Source organism: Schistocerca gregaria, chromosome 1, assembly GCF_023897955.1.
Source record: "Schistocerca gregaria isolate iqSchGreg1 chromosome 1, iqSchGreg1.2, whole genome shotgun sequence".
NCBI lineage: Eukaryota > Metazoa > Arthropoda > Insecta > Orthoptera > Acrididae > Schistocerca > Schistocerca gregaria.
The window spans coordinates 581,528,886-581,545,143 of record NC_064920.1 but is presented as its reverse complement, the minus strand read 5'-3'; the positions used below and the strand labels follow the sequence as shown (position 1 = coordinate 581,545,143).

The 16,258-nt window shown below is 37.1% G+C and overlaps 1 protein-coding gene across 8 annotated transcripts in view; it reads right to left on the bottom strand.

Moving 5' to 3' along the window:
- Positions 1–3,478: 3,478 nt before the first annotated feature.
- Positions 3,479–16,258, bottom strand: part of LOC126357156 (pantothenate kinase 3) — a 137,134-nt gene continuing 124,354 nt past the window's right edge. For all 8 annotated transcript variants that reach the window (XM_050007430.1, XM_050007432.1, XM_050007428.1 and 5 more), the window contains 4 exons: positions 11,115–11,291; positions 9,740–9,875; positions 9,532–9,645; positions 3,479–4,516 (listed from right to left, as the gene is read on the bottom strand). In XM_050007430.1, coding sequence (XP_049863387.1) covers positions 4,463–4,516; positions 9,532–9,645; positions 9,740–9,875; positions 11,115–11,291 — 481 coding nt within the window. In that variant the 3' untranslated portion in view covers positions 3,479–4,462. The remainder of the gene's footprint in view (positions 4,517–9,531; positions 9,646–9,739; positions 9,876–11,114; positions 11,292–16,258) is intronic.

Here is a 16,258-nt window from a genome sequence, read left to right as displayed (position 1 = left end):
TGTAACAAGTTATTTGTTATGGCGTCCAGACAAGATGAAATGTCTGTTATGGAAAATGATATAACCTCTAAACTACCAAACTTAACAACCAACATATAAAATTTAACATAACAACAAAATAAAATGTTTAGTAAACAAAATGCTTTGTCAACTTATATAACAAATTTAGTGCTACAACAAAATGACATATTGTCTAAATTGACAAATTTTTTGGCACAGCAGGATGCCTTGACAAATGAAACTACAGCATTGATAACTGCATCAACTTATATAACAAATTTAATGGTACATTAAACTGACATGTGGTCTGAATTGACAAATTTGTTCTCACGGCAGGATGCCTTGACAAATGAAACTACAGCATTGAAAACTGCATGTCAAAGTTCTTAGTTCTCTGAGACTGCAGACATGAGTGCAACAAGTTGTGTGTGTGTGTGTGTGTGTGTGTGTGTGTGTGTGTGTGTCTACTGCCGACAAAGACCTTTATGGCCAAAAGCTATAATTGTGTGAATCTTTTCGTTGTGCTTATCGCAACTCAGCATCTCCGCTACACCTTCTAATTTAAAAAATCCAAACATTGCCTCATTGCTCAAGCTGTCTCCTATGCACCCACTTCTTTGCTCAGCAATTTGTGCTGTCTTCACTGTAATAAAATGCAACAGAAAAAGGACACACTAATGTGCCTATTGGTAAAACTGTGTCTACATAACAAAGTAACAATGGAATTTTGTTCACAAATTTCAGAATAATATCAGCGTACAATCCTGATTTTCTTCTGTAATTTTTGCAGGGATAAGGCTGGCAATATAGTTTTGTTATCTCGCAATTTTGAGCTACATATTTCATAACCCAGCATTTCAGAGACTATGCCCAAAATAGGGAAATAGTTAATGGAACACAAAAGACAATTGTTATCACAATGTTATTAAAAAATGCTGTATGTTAACAACCACAGATCAATAAGTGCGAGAATGTCATAGGCTGCAGAATCTAATACAATACAGGCTGTTTTTTTTTCTAAATTTGTATTTTTTGTATATTTAATGTCCTTCATATTAATTTCTAGTGGTTTGCTGAGGAGCTCCAAGTATACATCTTTTTCAGTTGGTCTGATGTCAGGCTATTTTTACTGTTGTGTTATTAAGCTGCTAAAGCATGAATATTAGTCAACAGTTTTTACATCACTTTTCCTAAATTTATAGGGTGCTGCCTCCAATTTTCCCTCTTTGAAACTTACATTATTCTTTTCAGTAATACGACTGGCAACTTTTATCCCTTTATTTTTACTTTCTATCAAGACAAGCCCATACTTGAAATTGTGGGCTTTTTTTGTTTTTGTTTATCTTTAGTAGCAGATTTCCACCACTTCTCTTTGTAATCATCTATAAATTTCAGCATGCTATCTTTGGACCCAACCGACATTGTTATACGCAAATCACCTTAAAGCATAAACAGAAGACAGTGCACAATCAAACTCACATGAGCACCAGCCACCTGTCATCAGATAAATAGCACATGATATTCTCACAAAAAAGAGGCAGCAATGCACTATGAAGCACAGCCTCCTATTCTAACAAATTATGCATGCACAACTATACTTGTGTACTCGAGTTGTTGCAAATGTAAATGCATGCTCTAAGTTCTACAGAAGAAAGACATTATGCGGATGTATCTCTACTTCTTCTTTACAATGTATCTCTTCTTCTTTACAATGTTAAAAACGAAGATCAGAAACAGAATTGTGTAAAATGAATAACATGAGGCTACCCAACCACTATAACACTTAACCTTTTCCACCATAATGGCAAGTGGTATTCGACATTGCAGATTTTGTTTCCCACTCCAATCACAAGCCTCATTCGAGACAATTTTTTGTATTGCTCACAAGCTCAGTTCTTGAACTGACTGAACTAGGCATCAATGCTGCACAAACTACCAGCCTGGGAAGCTTGTGTTAACCTGGTGCTGTCCTGTAGCACTTGTATTGAGGGAAAAGTTCCAATTACAGTGAAGCCCATATTTTATATTTTTATGTGGTCCAGACACTAAAAAAGACACAACTGAGGAGAATGCAGAACCAAGGAAAATGTTAATCCCCCCCCCCCCAAAAAAAAAAAGAATATGAGCAAAAACACATGTAGATAGCATAAATGATTAAAAATCGCACTCCTCTCCAAATCTGTGTAAGTGAAAGAAATTAAATGTACAATACAATACTTATACAGTAATTTGTGGTAATGAATTTCGTATGTTTTTTTTTAAAAAATAGCAGCTGTATAATAGCAAGAAAAACTCATTTAAAAAATTGAAATTGATATCTGGGTACAAGGTAATCGAGCTGTTTTCTGACATGCTATAAACACAAATTATACTTTCAAAATGTGTGTTTTTGCGAAATCATCCTTTTTGCTCACCCAGAAAAAAAGCAAAAATTGATGAACATGTTGAATTAAACCGAAAACATCATGGCAGCTATAAGCATAAATAAGGACATCTGCTTAACAACACATTTTCTCACCATTGTCATTATTGTTTAATGCTTTTCCTATGAGCCGCACTTCACATACTCACCACTGTTAAAGTGTTATTTTAGGCTTCATGATAGAAGCAGGGAAGTGAAAAAAAATAAGTTTACTTCCCCAATTGACATTACAAGCTTATTACGAGCCAGCTCAGTGAATTTCAATACATTGTGCAAAAAGTAAATTTGGAAGAAATCTCAAATGCTACAATTTCACTTCATGCCCTCTATCACAGCTGCCAATCTCTATGATCTACGATGCATGGTGTTTGCAGTGCAAAGTATATACACAAGTAGCAAATGTAGTCGTTGCAACTGTATCATGTCAGATTTGAACATGAAAGTCTTTAAAATGTGCTATCACAAAACTCTTGTTCTATTTCCGTGTGAAATTGCTGTCATAGCACATCATTTGCATGAAAAGTATATTTTAAGCACTTCACAAAATACTTTCACCCACACTTTGCACCAATCTATTAGGGGAGCTCATTTTATATGTGTTAGTGTGCTGTGGTGGCACTGGCTATTGGGTGACTTCAGTCGCCAGCCAATAAACATTCAGTAGTCGGAAATGAGTGATGTTTCTTTTAGAGGAATGTCTTAGTGAAAGTAAGGGTGACAATGATTTTGATGATGGTGATTCATTTGTAAGCAATTTGAGTGAAATGGCATTGTAAACAACCCACCTGGAAGATTTTTTTAAAAAAGTTACACAAAATTCTACATGTAATGCTTGTGTAAATATATTTGAATGGAAGTGCACTTTTTGTTTTAACGTATGCCTTAATTGTTGGTCAGAGGCCTCACTGTTTCCACAAAGAAATTCACGCATTCTCTGTGGCGTGTTTGCTACCCAGGCAGTGGCAATTAAAATGTGAGGGCATGGAGATGTCCTGAGTCTGCATTAAAGACTGCAAAGCATTAATATGGCATGAATCATATAAAAAATGAAAAAAATTAAATAACAATAAATTATATTTCAACAATAAAAGATTTATACAAAACTTTACATAAAAATATAAACAAAACCATTCATATTCCATATAATATTTACAAATATATTGGGTTACACTCTAATGCATACTTTGATGCTGAATACATCTCCCATAAACAATCAATAAATAGGACAAAGTTTAACAGACATTTACAACGTATACATTCGAAGTCTCAAAATTTTAAAAAAGAGGCTTTGCATAAAAACAATGGAGAAATTATGTGGGAGGTTGTACAAGATATTTATAACACACTAAGTAAGAACACTATTACTGTACAATAAAAATATGAACCTGCATCATTACATGAAAGCAACAATATTTCGAAATATGGTATCACCACAATATATATTTTAAATACCCTAACTCCCATAAAAATAATGTGGCATTCACTGAATAACAGTCACACAGATAAAATAAATACTGCTTAACATTTGTAGTAACTTCCATCAACAACTGGTGTTTCTATTCTCAAAATGAGAAGTTAAGGAGTTCGATTATGCGAACAATGGATTCCACTGACATTGTACAGTATTATAAGGTATACAAAACTACAATCATAATGCAGAAAATGCTTTTGTTATGTGCTCTGGACACTGTTACAGAAATGACAATAAACTGCAATGATAACTATAAACACGACAGTTATTATTGTATTGGTAATATAGTTCTACAAAACCCCAATTTTTAACTATCGAATGTACATTAGCACTGAAAAAATATAGTGCGTGGTTCATTTTGTATGTGCAATAATTATACAAAGCCGCAATACTCTGGCAGTAAAGGAGAATAACAAGTTTCTCCATATCACTCGGGCAATTATAATATCAGGTATTTACATATATTTTATATAACTTAAGACTAAGTTTCTGGAATATTTTAGGGGGAGTGTAGTCTCCATACATCACAGGAATGCTTGTGCTTCTTTTAGCCTAGCAGAAAACAATGCTCAGCTGATCTTGTTGTCAAATTGCAGAAGGCAGCCAACAGCACCAAAATAACCCTAAAAAAGACAAAAAGGTAATAAAATAATTACATACAAAGTTATACAGTGCAACTTTTTTGTTCACAACACAAATGAGCATTAGGCAATGTTGGACTGAAATAGGGAAAAGGAATACGACTGAAAATGAACTGGTAGCTTTGAACAATGAAATAGTGGAGGCAGCAAAGGATTAACAGATAGAACGAGAGTATAGCAGAAATCGTTGGATAGGTCACAAGAATTTAAATGATGAAGCGAGAAAATATAAAAATGCAGAAAATGACACAGGTGAAAGACTCTGCAGGCATCTAAAAAAATGAGATCGACAGAAAGTGCAAATTGGCTAAGAAGGAATTACTAGGTGGCAAATGCAAGGTCACAGAAGCACGCATAACTACGGGAAAAATAAACGATGCCTATAGGAAGATTAAAGGGACCTTTTGAGAAAAGATAAGCAACTGTATGAGTATAAAGAGCTCTGATGGCAAGCCAGTACTAAGAAATGAAGGGAAATCTGAAAGGTGGAAGGGGTATGTAGAGGGTCTACATATGGAGAACAAACTTGAGAAACTTGAAAGAGACAACACAAAAAATGAAGATGAAACAAGAGGCACGATACTGGCAGAAGAATTTGACAGAACACTAAAGACATAGGTGGAAACAATCCCCATGGAGTAGACAGCATTCCCTCAGAATTATCAATATCCTTGAGAGAGACAGTTATGACAAGATTATTCCACCTAGTGTGCAAGATATGTGGCACAGGTAAAACACGCTCAGACTTTAGGAAGACTGTAATAATTCAAATTCCAAAAAAGGTAAGTGCTGACAAGTATAAGCCTACCAAATCATTTTTTTAATAAGTCATAGTTACAAAATGTTGGCAAGAATTATTTAGAGAAAAATTGGAAGATTGGTAGATCAAGACCTTGGGAAAGATCTGTTTGGGTTCCGAAGAAATGTACAAATATTTGAGGCAATAATGATCCTGCAATTTATCTTAAAGACAGGTTGAAGAAAGGCGAACCTACATTTATAGAATTTGTACATTTAGAAAAAAAGCTTTTGGCAATATTGACTGGTCTACACTCTTTGAAATTTTGAAGATGGCAGGAAAAAGTTATTTACAACTAGTACAAAAGCCAGACAGCAGTTATGAGTCAAAGGACTTGAAAGGTAAGGAGTGACTGAGAAAGGAGTGAGGAATGAAAAATACACTGCCCAGGAGGAGGGGAGGGGAGGCAGGGGGGGGGGGACGCCACACCCTCAAGACTGTGTTCAGTGGCACCAGGCATAATATGTACATACTGAGGGGTTGCAAAAGGTGTACAATTTTGTTTCCGCTGTTTGCCGACATGTGGTGACAACTGTACGTAGTGGTCGAAAGAAACAGATTGCAGACATCTGGCAGCTAGCTTGGACCTCGGTCAACATAACCTCATTCAGACATTAGTTGATTTGTGTCTGTGTCATATAGTTGTTCTTGATTGAAAATGTCAGTTTATGAGCCTAATTCTCGTCATTTGGGGCAGGTGTCACTTTTTTGTTTCAATATGAAGAAAATAGCAGCTGAGTCTCATTGAATGCTCTCAAGTATGTATGGTAAGGATGCTATTAGTGAAACAACATGTCGTGAGTGGTTTCAATGCTTCAAGAACGGTGATTTTAACATCGTAGACTGGGATAGTGGTGGAAGAGAGGATGTTTTTGAAGATGCAGAATTGGAGACATTGGTGAGTGAAGAGTCGCGTCTAACTCAAGAAGAATTGGCACAATTAGTGGGAGTGACACAGCAAGCCATTTCAAAATGTCTCAAGACTATGAGCATGATTCAGAAAGAAGGGACTTGGGTCCCATGTGAGCTGAAATCAAGAGACGATGAATGGTGTTTGTGTGTTTGTGAACAGTTGCTTCAGAGGCAAAACGGAGGGGATATCTGCATTGCATTGTGACCAGGAACAAAAAATGGATTCATTACAATAATCCTAAATGCAAAAAATTATGGGGATATCCCAGCCATGCTTCCACGTTGACAGCCAAACCGAATATTCATGGCTCCAAGATCATGCTCTGCATTTGGTGGGACCAGATCAGCGTTGTGTACTATGAGGTGTTAAAACAAGTGAAACAATCACAGGTGCTCATTATCGAACGCAATTAATGCATTTGAGCAGAGCATTAAAAGACAAATTGCCGCAATACAGCAAGAGGCACGATAAAGTGATTTGCTCGACCCCATGTTGCAAAAGAGGTCAAAATGTACTTGGAAATATTAAAATGAGAAGTCCTACCCCACCCGTCGTATTCTCCACACATTGCTTCCTCTGACTATCACCTGTTTAGATCAATGGCGCATGGCCAGGCTGACCAATGCTTCCGATCTCATGAAGAAGCCACAAATTGGATCGATTCGTGAAGATGAACAATTTTTTTGACACAGGATTTGTACACTGCCCGAAAGATGGGAGAAAATACTGGCCACCGATGGAAAATACTTTGAATGATACATGTGTAAGCAAAATACTTTGAATGATACATGTGTAAGCAATTTGTTTCATTAAAGCATCAAATGTTGGGGAAAAAATGGCGGAAGCAAAGTTGTACACCTCATAGTATTAGGGATTTATTTGTCACAGCCATCTATGCACCCTCTATTTTGACTCTGCAGACAGTAACTGTGGTGAGTTTAGAGGTGAACATGTGGTGAGTTTAGAGGTGAACATGTGGTGTGTTTAGAGGTGAACATGTGCTGAGTTTAGAGGTGAACAATGTTGCAACATTCGTTCGAGGGTACAACCATGCTGCAGAAAAGAGTACATACTCCTACTGAACAGCTTCAGCCATTTGAACAAGGTTGCATTGTAGGTCTGTGGGAAGCTGGAACGTCATATTAGCAGATTGCTGCACATGCTGGGCACTGTAAAACCTCAAAAGCTCTGTAAGTCAGCATATCAAGACCATCACACTGTGTGTGCAGTGATGGCTGACTGATCATTCAGAGACAAAATCCAGGCACATGTTACACCTGCTGTGCCATCAGGGACCACTGGATACCGCCTGCTTAAAGCATGATTAATATCACATCTGCCTCTGGCCAGGATTCCACTGATACCACAACACCACTAAGCATGGCTGCTCTGGTGTCGTTAAAGAGTCTGCAGAGTGTAAGAGTACTCTTTTGTCTTCAGTGATGAGAGTAGATTTTGTCTGTATATGAGTTACGGACTCAAACATTGTAGCATACACCTGGTGAGCTGCCTATTCCAGAGTGTTTTTGTACACGACACAAAAGCGCCATTCCTATGAATATCGACGACAGTAAAATAGGGATAATGGAATGCATTTAAAGTAAATCAGGCAATTGAGAGGGAATTGGATTAGCAAATGAGACACTGCAAGTAGTAGATGAGTTTTCTTATTTGGACAGCAATGTTAAATGATGATGGCCAAAGTAGGGAAGGTAAAATGAAAACTGGCAACAGCAAGAAATACATTTCTGAAACAAGAGGAATTTGTTAATGTCTACTATAAACTTAAATGTTTTGCAGTCTCTTCCAAATGTATTTTCTGGAATGCAGCCTTGTTGGCAATGAAATTTTGCACTAGCATGGAGAGCTACATCAAACCAATATTAAAACTGATGATCAGAACAATAACAAAACACAACATAATATTATGTCATTTTTTAATTTCTACCATTTAATTAAAATCACATAAAGTACACTAAAGAAAACAAAAAATTAAATGATTTCATCAATCCTCAGGTCCTTGTGTACCAGCTGCTTTCACTTTACACGTGTAAAGTGCACAGCTTCCCCCTATTCACACCCATGTGGACAATGTGATATTTCTTTTCTTTTCTTCCCCCCCCCCCTCTCCCCCACCAGTCTTCTGACTGCTGACGTGGCCCATCATGATTTCTTCTCTTATTTTCATCCAAGAGTAGCCTTAAACCAATGCCCTCAATTATTTGTTGGAATAATGGTATCAGTGAATTTTTCACAGTATCTCACTATTTTCCCTACTATTCTACTCCGAATGAAACCTACTTCCATCGCCCCATTTTCTGCTGCTGTTGATACTATCCTATAGTCATCTGATCAGAAATCCATATCTTTTTTTTCCATTTCCCTTCACTGAACCCTCTATATCTAGACTGAGCCTTTGCATTTTCCCAACTACAACCAGACTTCTGACATTCCTCGCTACGACTCTTTCACTGGTTATTCCATCTTTTTTACATGGTTACTCTCCTCCAACTCACTCCCATTTGCCATTTGGATTGGTCACCATGACACTTTTTCAGTTACCGGCCACATCCTCATGATGTTGATCACTGCTGATTCTTTCACCCTTCAGGGGCAGTTTCCCATCTCAAGGGCAAGAGGGTGTCCTGAATCTCTGTCCACTCCTCCACTCCCCTAAATCAGGCCACTAGAAGAACAAAGGGGAATCCTCAGACCAGAAGTTTCTGGCTGCATTGCTGAAGCCTTTTGCTCAAAATTTAAGCAGTGGCTGGGATTGAACCTGGAACCCACTAAAATTTGATTATCACCACAGTGACCATTTGTGGTGTTTTTGTTACATTGTTTTAACTACATACAGAGTATTAGGAGAAGGTATGGTGGGAAAGTGGCACCACACAAAAAACCAGCATATTTCAACAGGGAGATTCAGTCATTCATACTGTTGTACTTATATTTAAAGATGTGTCCTACAACGAAAATGGCTGACTGTGTAAATCCTACAAACAACAATGTATATGTATAACAATTTTACATAAATACTTTTACATGGCAAATCATCCACTTAAATTAAATAAATTGTATTCTTTATAATTAGTCTAAAGCAAGGCAACATGCTGCTCAACTTCATTACTGCCCTATTTCACAAAAAGGATGGTATAATAGTGTCTCAATCAATCATGAAGGAAATACCAAACATCTTAATATAATATCTTTCATAGCAGTAAAGAAAAAGTAAAAGTAAAACTGAGAAGAAAATGATCAAGGTAAATACTGTAATGAGAATACCTCATGCTCCAGAAAGAGTGCTTTTAGAGTCCCATTTGACCAGTAATCCATAGCATGTGCTAGCAATTTCATAGATATAGGGTTTACCCTCAAGAAATTGCCAACAAAGACTACCTGGAAAGAAGAAATAAAAAAATTTAATATATATGATCTCCATCATTAGTTTGTTCTGTCTGATTTACATAATGTATGAGTCCAATTTCATTACCTTATCTATCTTCTCATTAACTGCACACATACGAGCAATGGAGCCAATGTTATTTGTTATTGTTACCAGAGTAGCTCGAGCTAGATCCTGTTTTGACACATTAGCACGCCTCTCTTTGGAGTTCATATGACCGAAACTGTGAAGAAAACATAAATTACATCGTTTACATGTAACTGTATCTTTGGCAGAGAATCCGTTGGGTTTGCGTAGATAACAAACATTTACTCTAGAACTAAAATCTAGAACTGACAACTTATGATTTGCTGAGCATATTTCAATAATTTATTCAAATATATTGTATAAAAACCTGACACACAAAAAATGCTACTGAAAAATATTCATGTTTCTTGGTTGTTACTAGAGATCAGAAACTGAGGTGAGTATGAGCCTGATGATGTGAATTACAAATCAGTATATCAAATCTGTATTGGGGAAGGCAAATGGAAGACTTCATTTGTCAGGATGGTTTGGTGTAAGTGTGGTGAATACATTGGATCAAATATATACAAGACTTAGTACAATATGTTTTGAAGTACTATTCCATTGCTTGGATACCTTATCAAGTACACCTGACAGCAGACAACAACATCAGATTGTTACTACTCTTACAAAAGTGTAGCAGAAATGCTCAGACAACCCTAATAAGAATTTTATGAAGGATGTCACCATTCTCCCTCTAGAGATGCAGTACTTACACTGCAACAATTCAGTTGCTTCCATCAAATATATCATGTAGGTATCATGAGAATGAGATAAAAGATGTTAGAGAGCCTGCAGAGTCATTTATTCCTCACTCCAAAGATCAAAGGAAAGAGGGAGATATATGTCAATGTAGAAACTGTGGTTACTCTATTCTGCAGCATATCTTTTCCCTCGAGAGAGTTTATTAATAATGATTCTTTGAATATTCAGCAACTACAAGAGAAGTACAGGCATATCAAAAATTTGAGTTGGGCCATGAGGCATACTCAGGTAAGTCAGTCAGTGAAGCACAGCCCATAAAACACGGACTCATGTTAATCTTTGTACTTTAAACAGCATTAATTTGACTGGATTTACACAAGAGAAATTTTAAAAAGTGTAAAAAAAGGGAATTTAAGATTTACTTTAAAATGCATGATCATTTTTAAAGCAATAATATCACAGGCAATTATATAGAAACAAAGGGGGGGGGGGGGGGGGAATCATATATTCACATGTGTGACAGTCAGCATTTCCACAAAAGATTGAAAGACAAATACCAGCAAGATCCCCAATGAAACTAAAAAATTAGTTGTCCAAACATTTTACCCAGCAGATTTTTGTGAACTCATGTGCTATCTGATTTTTTTAAAAAAGGATAGAAATTGCTCAATTATGCTTCAGTTGAAATCACCTGCTAGCAACAAGGTCTCCAGGGAGTCCAAACCTGTCATAATCTCCACCATAAATATCTCTCACAAGTTTGTCCACTTGTGTGTTGTCTCCACCAGTTGCAAGTTCAATGGCTTCCTCAAAAGAATTACAGCCTGTCAGTAAGCAGCAAAGTCCCAGGAATGTACCACCACCTAAGCTGAAACATTTGTATTTATTTGGTTTTGTCAAAACTATAAACATTTGCTTATTAAAAAACAAAAAAGTTTTTAACATGGAAATTGAAAATCATTCATCAATAAAATAATTCAAAAAACTTTCACATTTTCTAAAATTATCAGTATTGAATGCTCTTTTCTCTGACACTAAAGCAGACAAACTCAAGAAGAATAATGCATACTCTTGAAAAGAGAGATTATAAATGAGACAACGATGACAAGTTATTGTTTGGCATGGATTCATATACGGTGCTGGTTTGTACATGACAAAGAGCGTGTTCACAGGGTCCTAGCTGTAACCAGTTATCTCATTGGAAGTAGCAGATCAAGACTCATAAGAAAAAAACTTGCAATGACAGAAGTGAAGTTCAATTGAGCACAGCCCACCGACTAATAAGAGTATAGAAATGTGGCTGTGGGATAAATCCAACTGTAGAATGTTAACATACAGAAGATAGTTCCTGGGTAAACATTAATTAATGTTCACATTGTACATCTTCAAATGCTCAAAAGCCTCAACAAGTCATAAAAGGTGTGTAAAAAGTATACAACAATGAATTGCTTCCAGAGAACAAACAAAAGGTTAAGAATGCTATAGACACCATGGCTTTGAACTTTTTTCATGAGTCAATCACAAAAAAACTAAATTTCTATTGTTTGTAACAGGCATCAACTGCTCTCTATTTTCAGTGGGTTAGTAACTGACACCTAATACACCCACATGTGACACTGAATTAATCATCTTGCATGATTAAATCTGTGCGGCAATCAACTATTTTCATATTGTTTTATTAACACAAAGATATCAAATGAATTGCAGGAACACAAAAAGAAATATATAAGACCAAAAGAGATTACTGGGGTACGCAAAAATGAAAACATAGAATATGATATCATAGAATGTGATATCACAGATTGTGAAATCACAGATTGTCTGTCGTTCATATTTCATTACAAGCAATAAAATACACTGAAAACAACAATCTGCAACAGAGAGTGTCTCAGTGGGCAGAGACCAAAAAAAGCACTAGTGTGCAAAACTTAAGAACAGAAGTAGTTTTCGCATGATGTGTCACTGCCTATTAACATAGCTTGTTGAAACTCCGATAATACATAGAAAAGACTGCTGTCGTATAGCACAGAAGGTAATTGAAAGAAATATAAAAATGAACAGAAATGAAAGTTTATTCGAAGAAAATAATTAAAGTCACCGCATTACAAATAGCAAGACATGGTTCTTAATACGGTGTGATATCACCACAGACAGCAATAAATGCTCTGCAGTGTGCTGCCATGCTGGCCACAAGGTTGGTAAGGAGTTCTTTTATTTATTTATTTATTATTTGTCCCGTAGATCAAATCAGTACAATGGCTTGTACAACTGATATGGGATAAGTCAATACAAATATACAGTTTACAGGAGTCTAAAACACTAAACAAGAACACAGAAGAATGATTATTTTACATGATCTACAAAATTATGTTACTTAAAGTTACAGCTTTACAGAGAATTGTTACATGATGTGACAAAATTGACTTAACAACATTCAGCTTTGTTACATTATGATCTACAAAATTATGTTACTTAAAGTTACAGCTTTACAGAGAATTGTTACATGATGTGACAAAATTGACTTAACAACATTCAGCTTTATTACATTATCATGCACTAAGACAATTTTGATTCCAAATATTCCTGGATGGTATAAAAGCAGTCTTTTATTAAAAGAGACTTCACTGTCTGTTTGAATTTATTTATTTCTTGGATTTCTTGTATAAAAGTTGGAAGATGATTATATAATTTTATTCTCATATACTTGACATCATCACTGTCCAGTTTTGTTGAGTGGGTAAGTAGTCTTAGAGAGGTTTTTGATCTTGTGTCATAATCGTTGTAATCCACATTTTTGCTAATTTTGTTGATACTTTTTCTGGTAAAGAATAGTAATTCTAGTATGTATTGGCATGGGAGGGGCAAAATATTTAGTTTCTTAAATAATGGTTTACAAGTGTCTCTTTGTTTTTTGAACATAATTGTTCTGACTATCTTCTTCTGCAGTTTGAATATCTTAATTGATTCAGAATTTTGGCCCCAGAAGATGATTCCGTAGTTAAGTACAGGGTGAAAGAGTGCATGGTACATTGTGGTAAGGGTATTTGTGTTAGTGACATTCCTTATTGATCTAATCATGAAGCATACTTTACTAAGTTTTCTGCTGGTAACATCAATGTGCCTTTTCAATGTGAGCGTATCACTAATAGTGACCCCCAAAAATTTTATTTCCTTTTCAAGTTTAACATTATTTTTTTTCCAGTGATATAGTTGGTAGTAATGGATTTCTGTTTTGGGCCGTGTGGAAGGTTATTCCAATTGTGTTTTGGAAGGGCATTCCATTTCTCCACCATTTTTGACAATGTGCCTGAGTGCATTATGTATTCCCACCTATTGCCGTAAGTGAATATGTCCAGCATTGTCGAACATGATCATTTTGGTGGTCCAAGAGTTGTGGCATGGGGAGGCATATATTGCATTGTCATACTGACTCCAAATCTTTGATTGTGGTACACTCACTGGTCGAAGTTATTGTGACACTGTACTCCTTCTCCATGTGCATCTTTTCAGGTGTGCATTTGGCCACGACTTCCTTTTTATAGATGACAATGTGTGGCCGCAATGAAATGCCCAAATGGTGGAGCTCTTGGAATGAAAGGCTACTCGACAAATGGACAGTACTGTCCACTGTCCTCACTTAAATCTGCTCAAGCATGTGTGGAATGTGTTGGACAAACACATATTGCAGCACATTCACATGCAACAAGGACTGTCCAGGTGTTATCAACCGCACTGGTGGAGGAATGGAAGATTTTATCACAAGAACTCCTTACTAACCTTGCAGCCAGCATGGACACACACTGCAGAGCATGCACTGCAGTCAATGGTGATCACACACCCTGTCAAAAACCATGCCCCATCCAGGGGACCATCACGAATCGACGTGATTTCAGTATAATTATTGTCTTTGAATAAAATGTAATTTCTGTTCATCTCATTGCCTATTTCTTTCAGTTGCCTTTTTTACCAACTGCAGGAGATCTTTCTGCATATTGCCCAAGTTTTACTGAGCTATGTCACTTGGTAGTGACACACCACGCGAAAGTTACTTTCATCCTTAAGTTTTGCACATTAGTGTACCTGGTTCACAAACTAACAATTCCATTTGTTCGAGAATAAATGAAAGGAGGGATGTAAAAAGGTCGTTCAATAAGTAATGCCCCACATTTTTTACAAATCATTAATATATATAGACAATCGTCCTTGTTGGTGCTTCATATTTGATGTTTGTTCTGTGCACCAGTGAAGTTTTGAACCATTCTGGCAGATGGCAGAGCCATAGTGCATCAAAATGGTGTCTACATACGACTCATATTACAAGCAGTGTGCTATTATTTAATTCTTGTGTGCAAAAAAAGAAACCGTTGTGAACATCCACAACCAGTTGTGTGCAGTGTATGGCGATGCTGCAGTTGATAGGAGTACAGCTGGGTGATGAGTAAAGAAACTTACAGCCTAAGGAAACACAGAAACAGAGCTCCATGATCAGCCACGCTTGGGACGTCCTGTCACAGCCACTGCTCCGGACTTGCTGAATCGTGCAGATGCCATTATTCGTGCCGACCGGTGCATCACAACTCAACAAATGTCTCTACAGTTGTCTGTCAGCATTGGTATTGCATCTGAAATGATTGAGACTATCAGATATTCAAAGAGGTGCTCACGATGGGTTCCAAGAATGCACACAGTGGACCACAAGATTCAAAGAAAGGCCACTTCATCTGAATGGCTGGAGCATTTTGAGACCAATGGAGAGTCCTTTCTGTCATGGATCATGATGGGGGACGAAAGCTGGGTGCACCATTTTGCACCAGAAACAAAAAGGCAGTCCATGGAATGGCATCATCCCCATTCACACACAAAAGAAGAAATTCGAGACAACTCCCTCTGCTGGAAAAGTCAAGGTGACAGTCTTCAGGGATTGTGATGGCGTGATTCTCATGGATGTGACACCAAGAGGGTCAACCATCACTTCAGAGGCGTATGTGAAGACTCTGAATAAACGTGCGAACTGTTTCATCGTGTTCAATCAGACAAGAATCCAGCAGAAATCTTGCTCCCAAACGATAATGCACGGCCACATACACTTCTGAGAACTCGGGAACACATCGCCAAATTGGGTTGAACATCACTGCCTCATCCACCCTACAGTCCAGACCTGGCATTCTCGGACTCCCATCTTTTTGGGCCACTTAAATATTCTCTATGGGGAACACACTTTGAAGATGAAGAGAGTGTCAGTCGTGCAGTGAAAACATGACTACGCCTATAGGACAAGCAGGGAATACATGCTCTTCCACAACATTGGTGTACGGCCATAGAACGTGATGGAAACTACACAGAAATATAGGACATGAACAACATACGTTCATGTACATTGTCACCAAATTCTGACTCCTACCAATAAATACGTTCTGAGAAAAAAAAAAAAGTGGGGCATTACTTACTGAACGACGCTTGTATGTGGGGCATGATGAATCATTAATTAGCAGGAATTTTTTAGCTCATTAGAGTGTACTTCAGTCATCCAGAGTGAGTGAGGTGGCATAGTGGTTAGCACACTGAACTCGCATTCAGGAGGATGATGGTTCAAACCCGCATCTGGCCATCCTGATTTAGGTTTTCCGTGATTTCCTTAAATAGCTTCAGGCAAATACCGGAATGGTTATGTTGAAAGGGCACAGTTTACTTCCTTCCCCATCCTTCCCTAATCTGATGTGACCAATGACCTCGCTGTTTGGTCCCTTCCCCCGAATCAACCAACAAACCAATCATATAAGACCATAATAGAAAAGTAATGGTAGGAGTAATGGCATTCATTCAATGCATATTTGA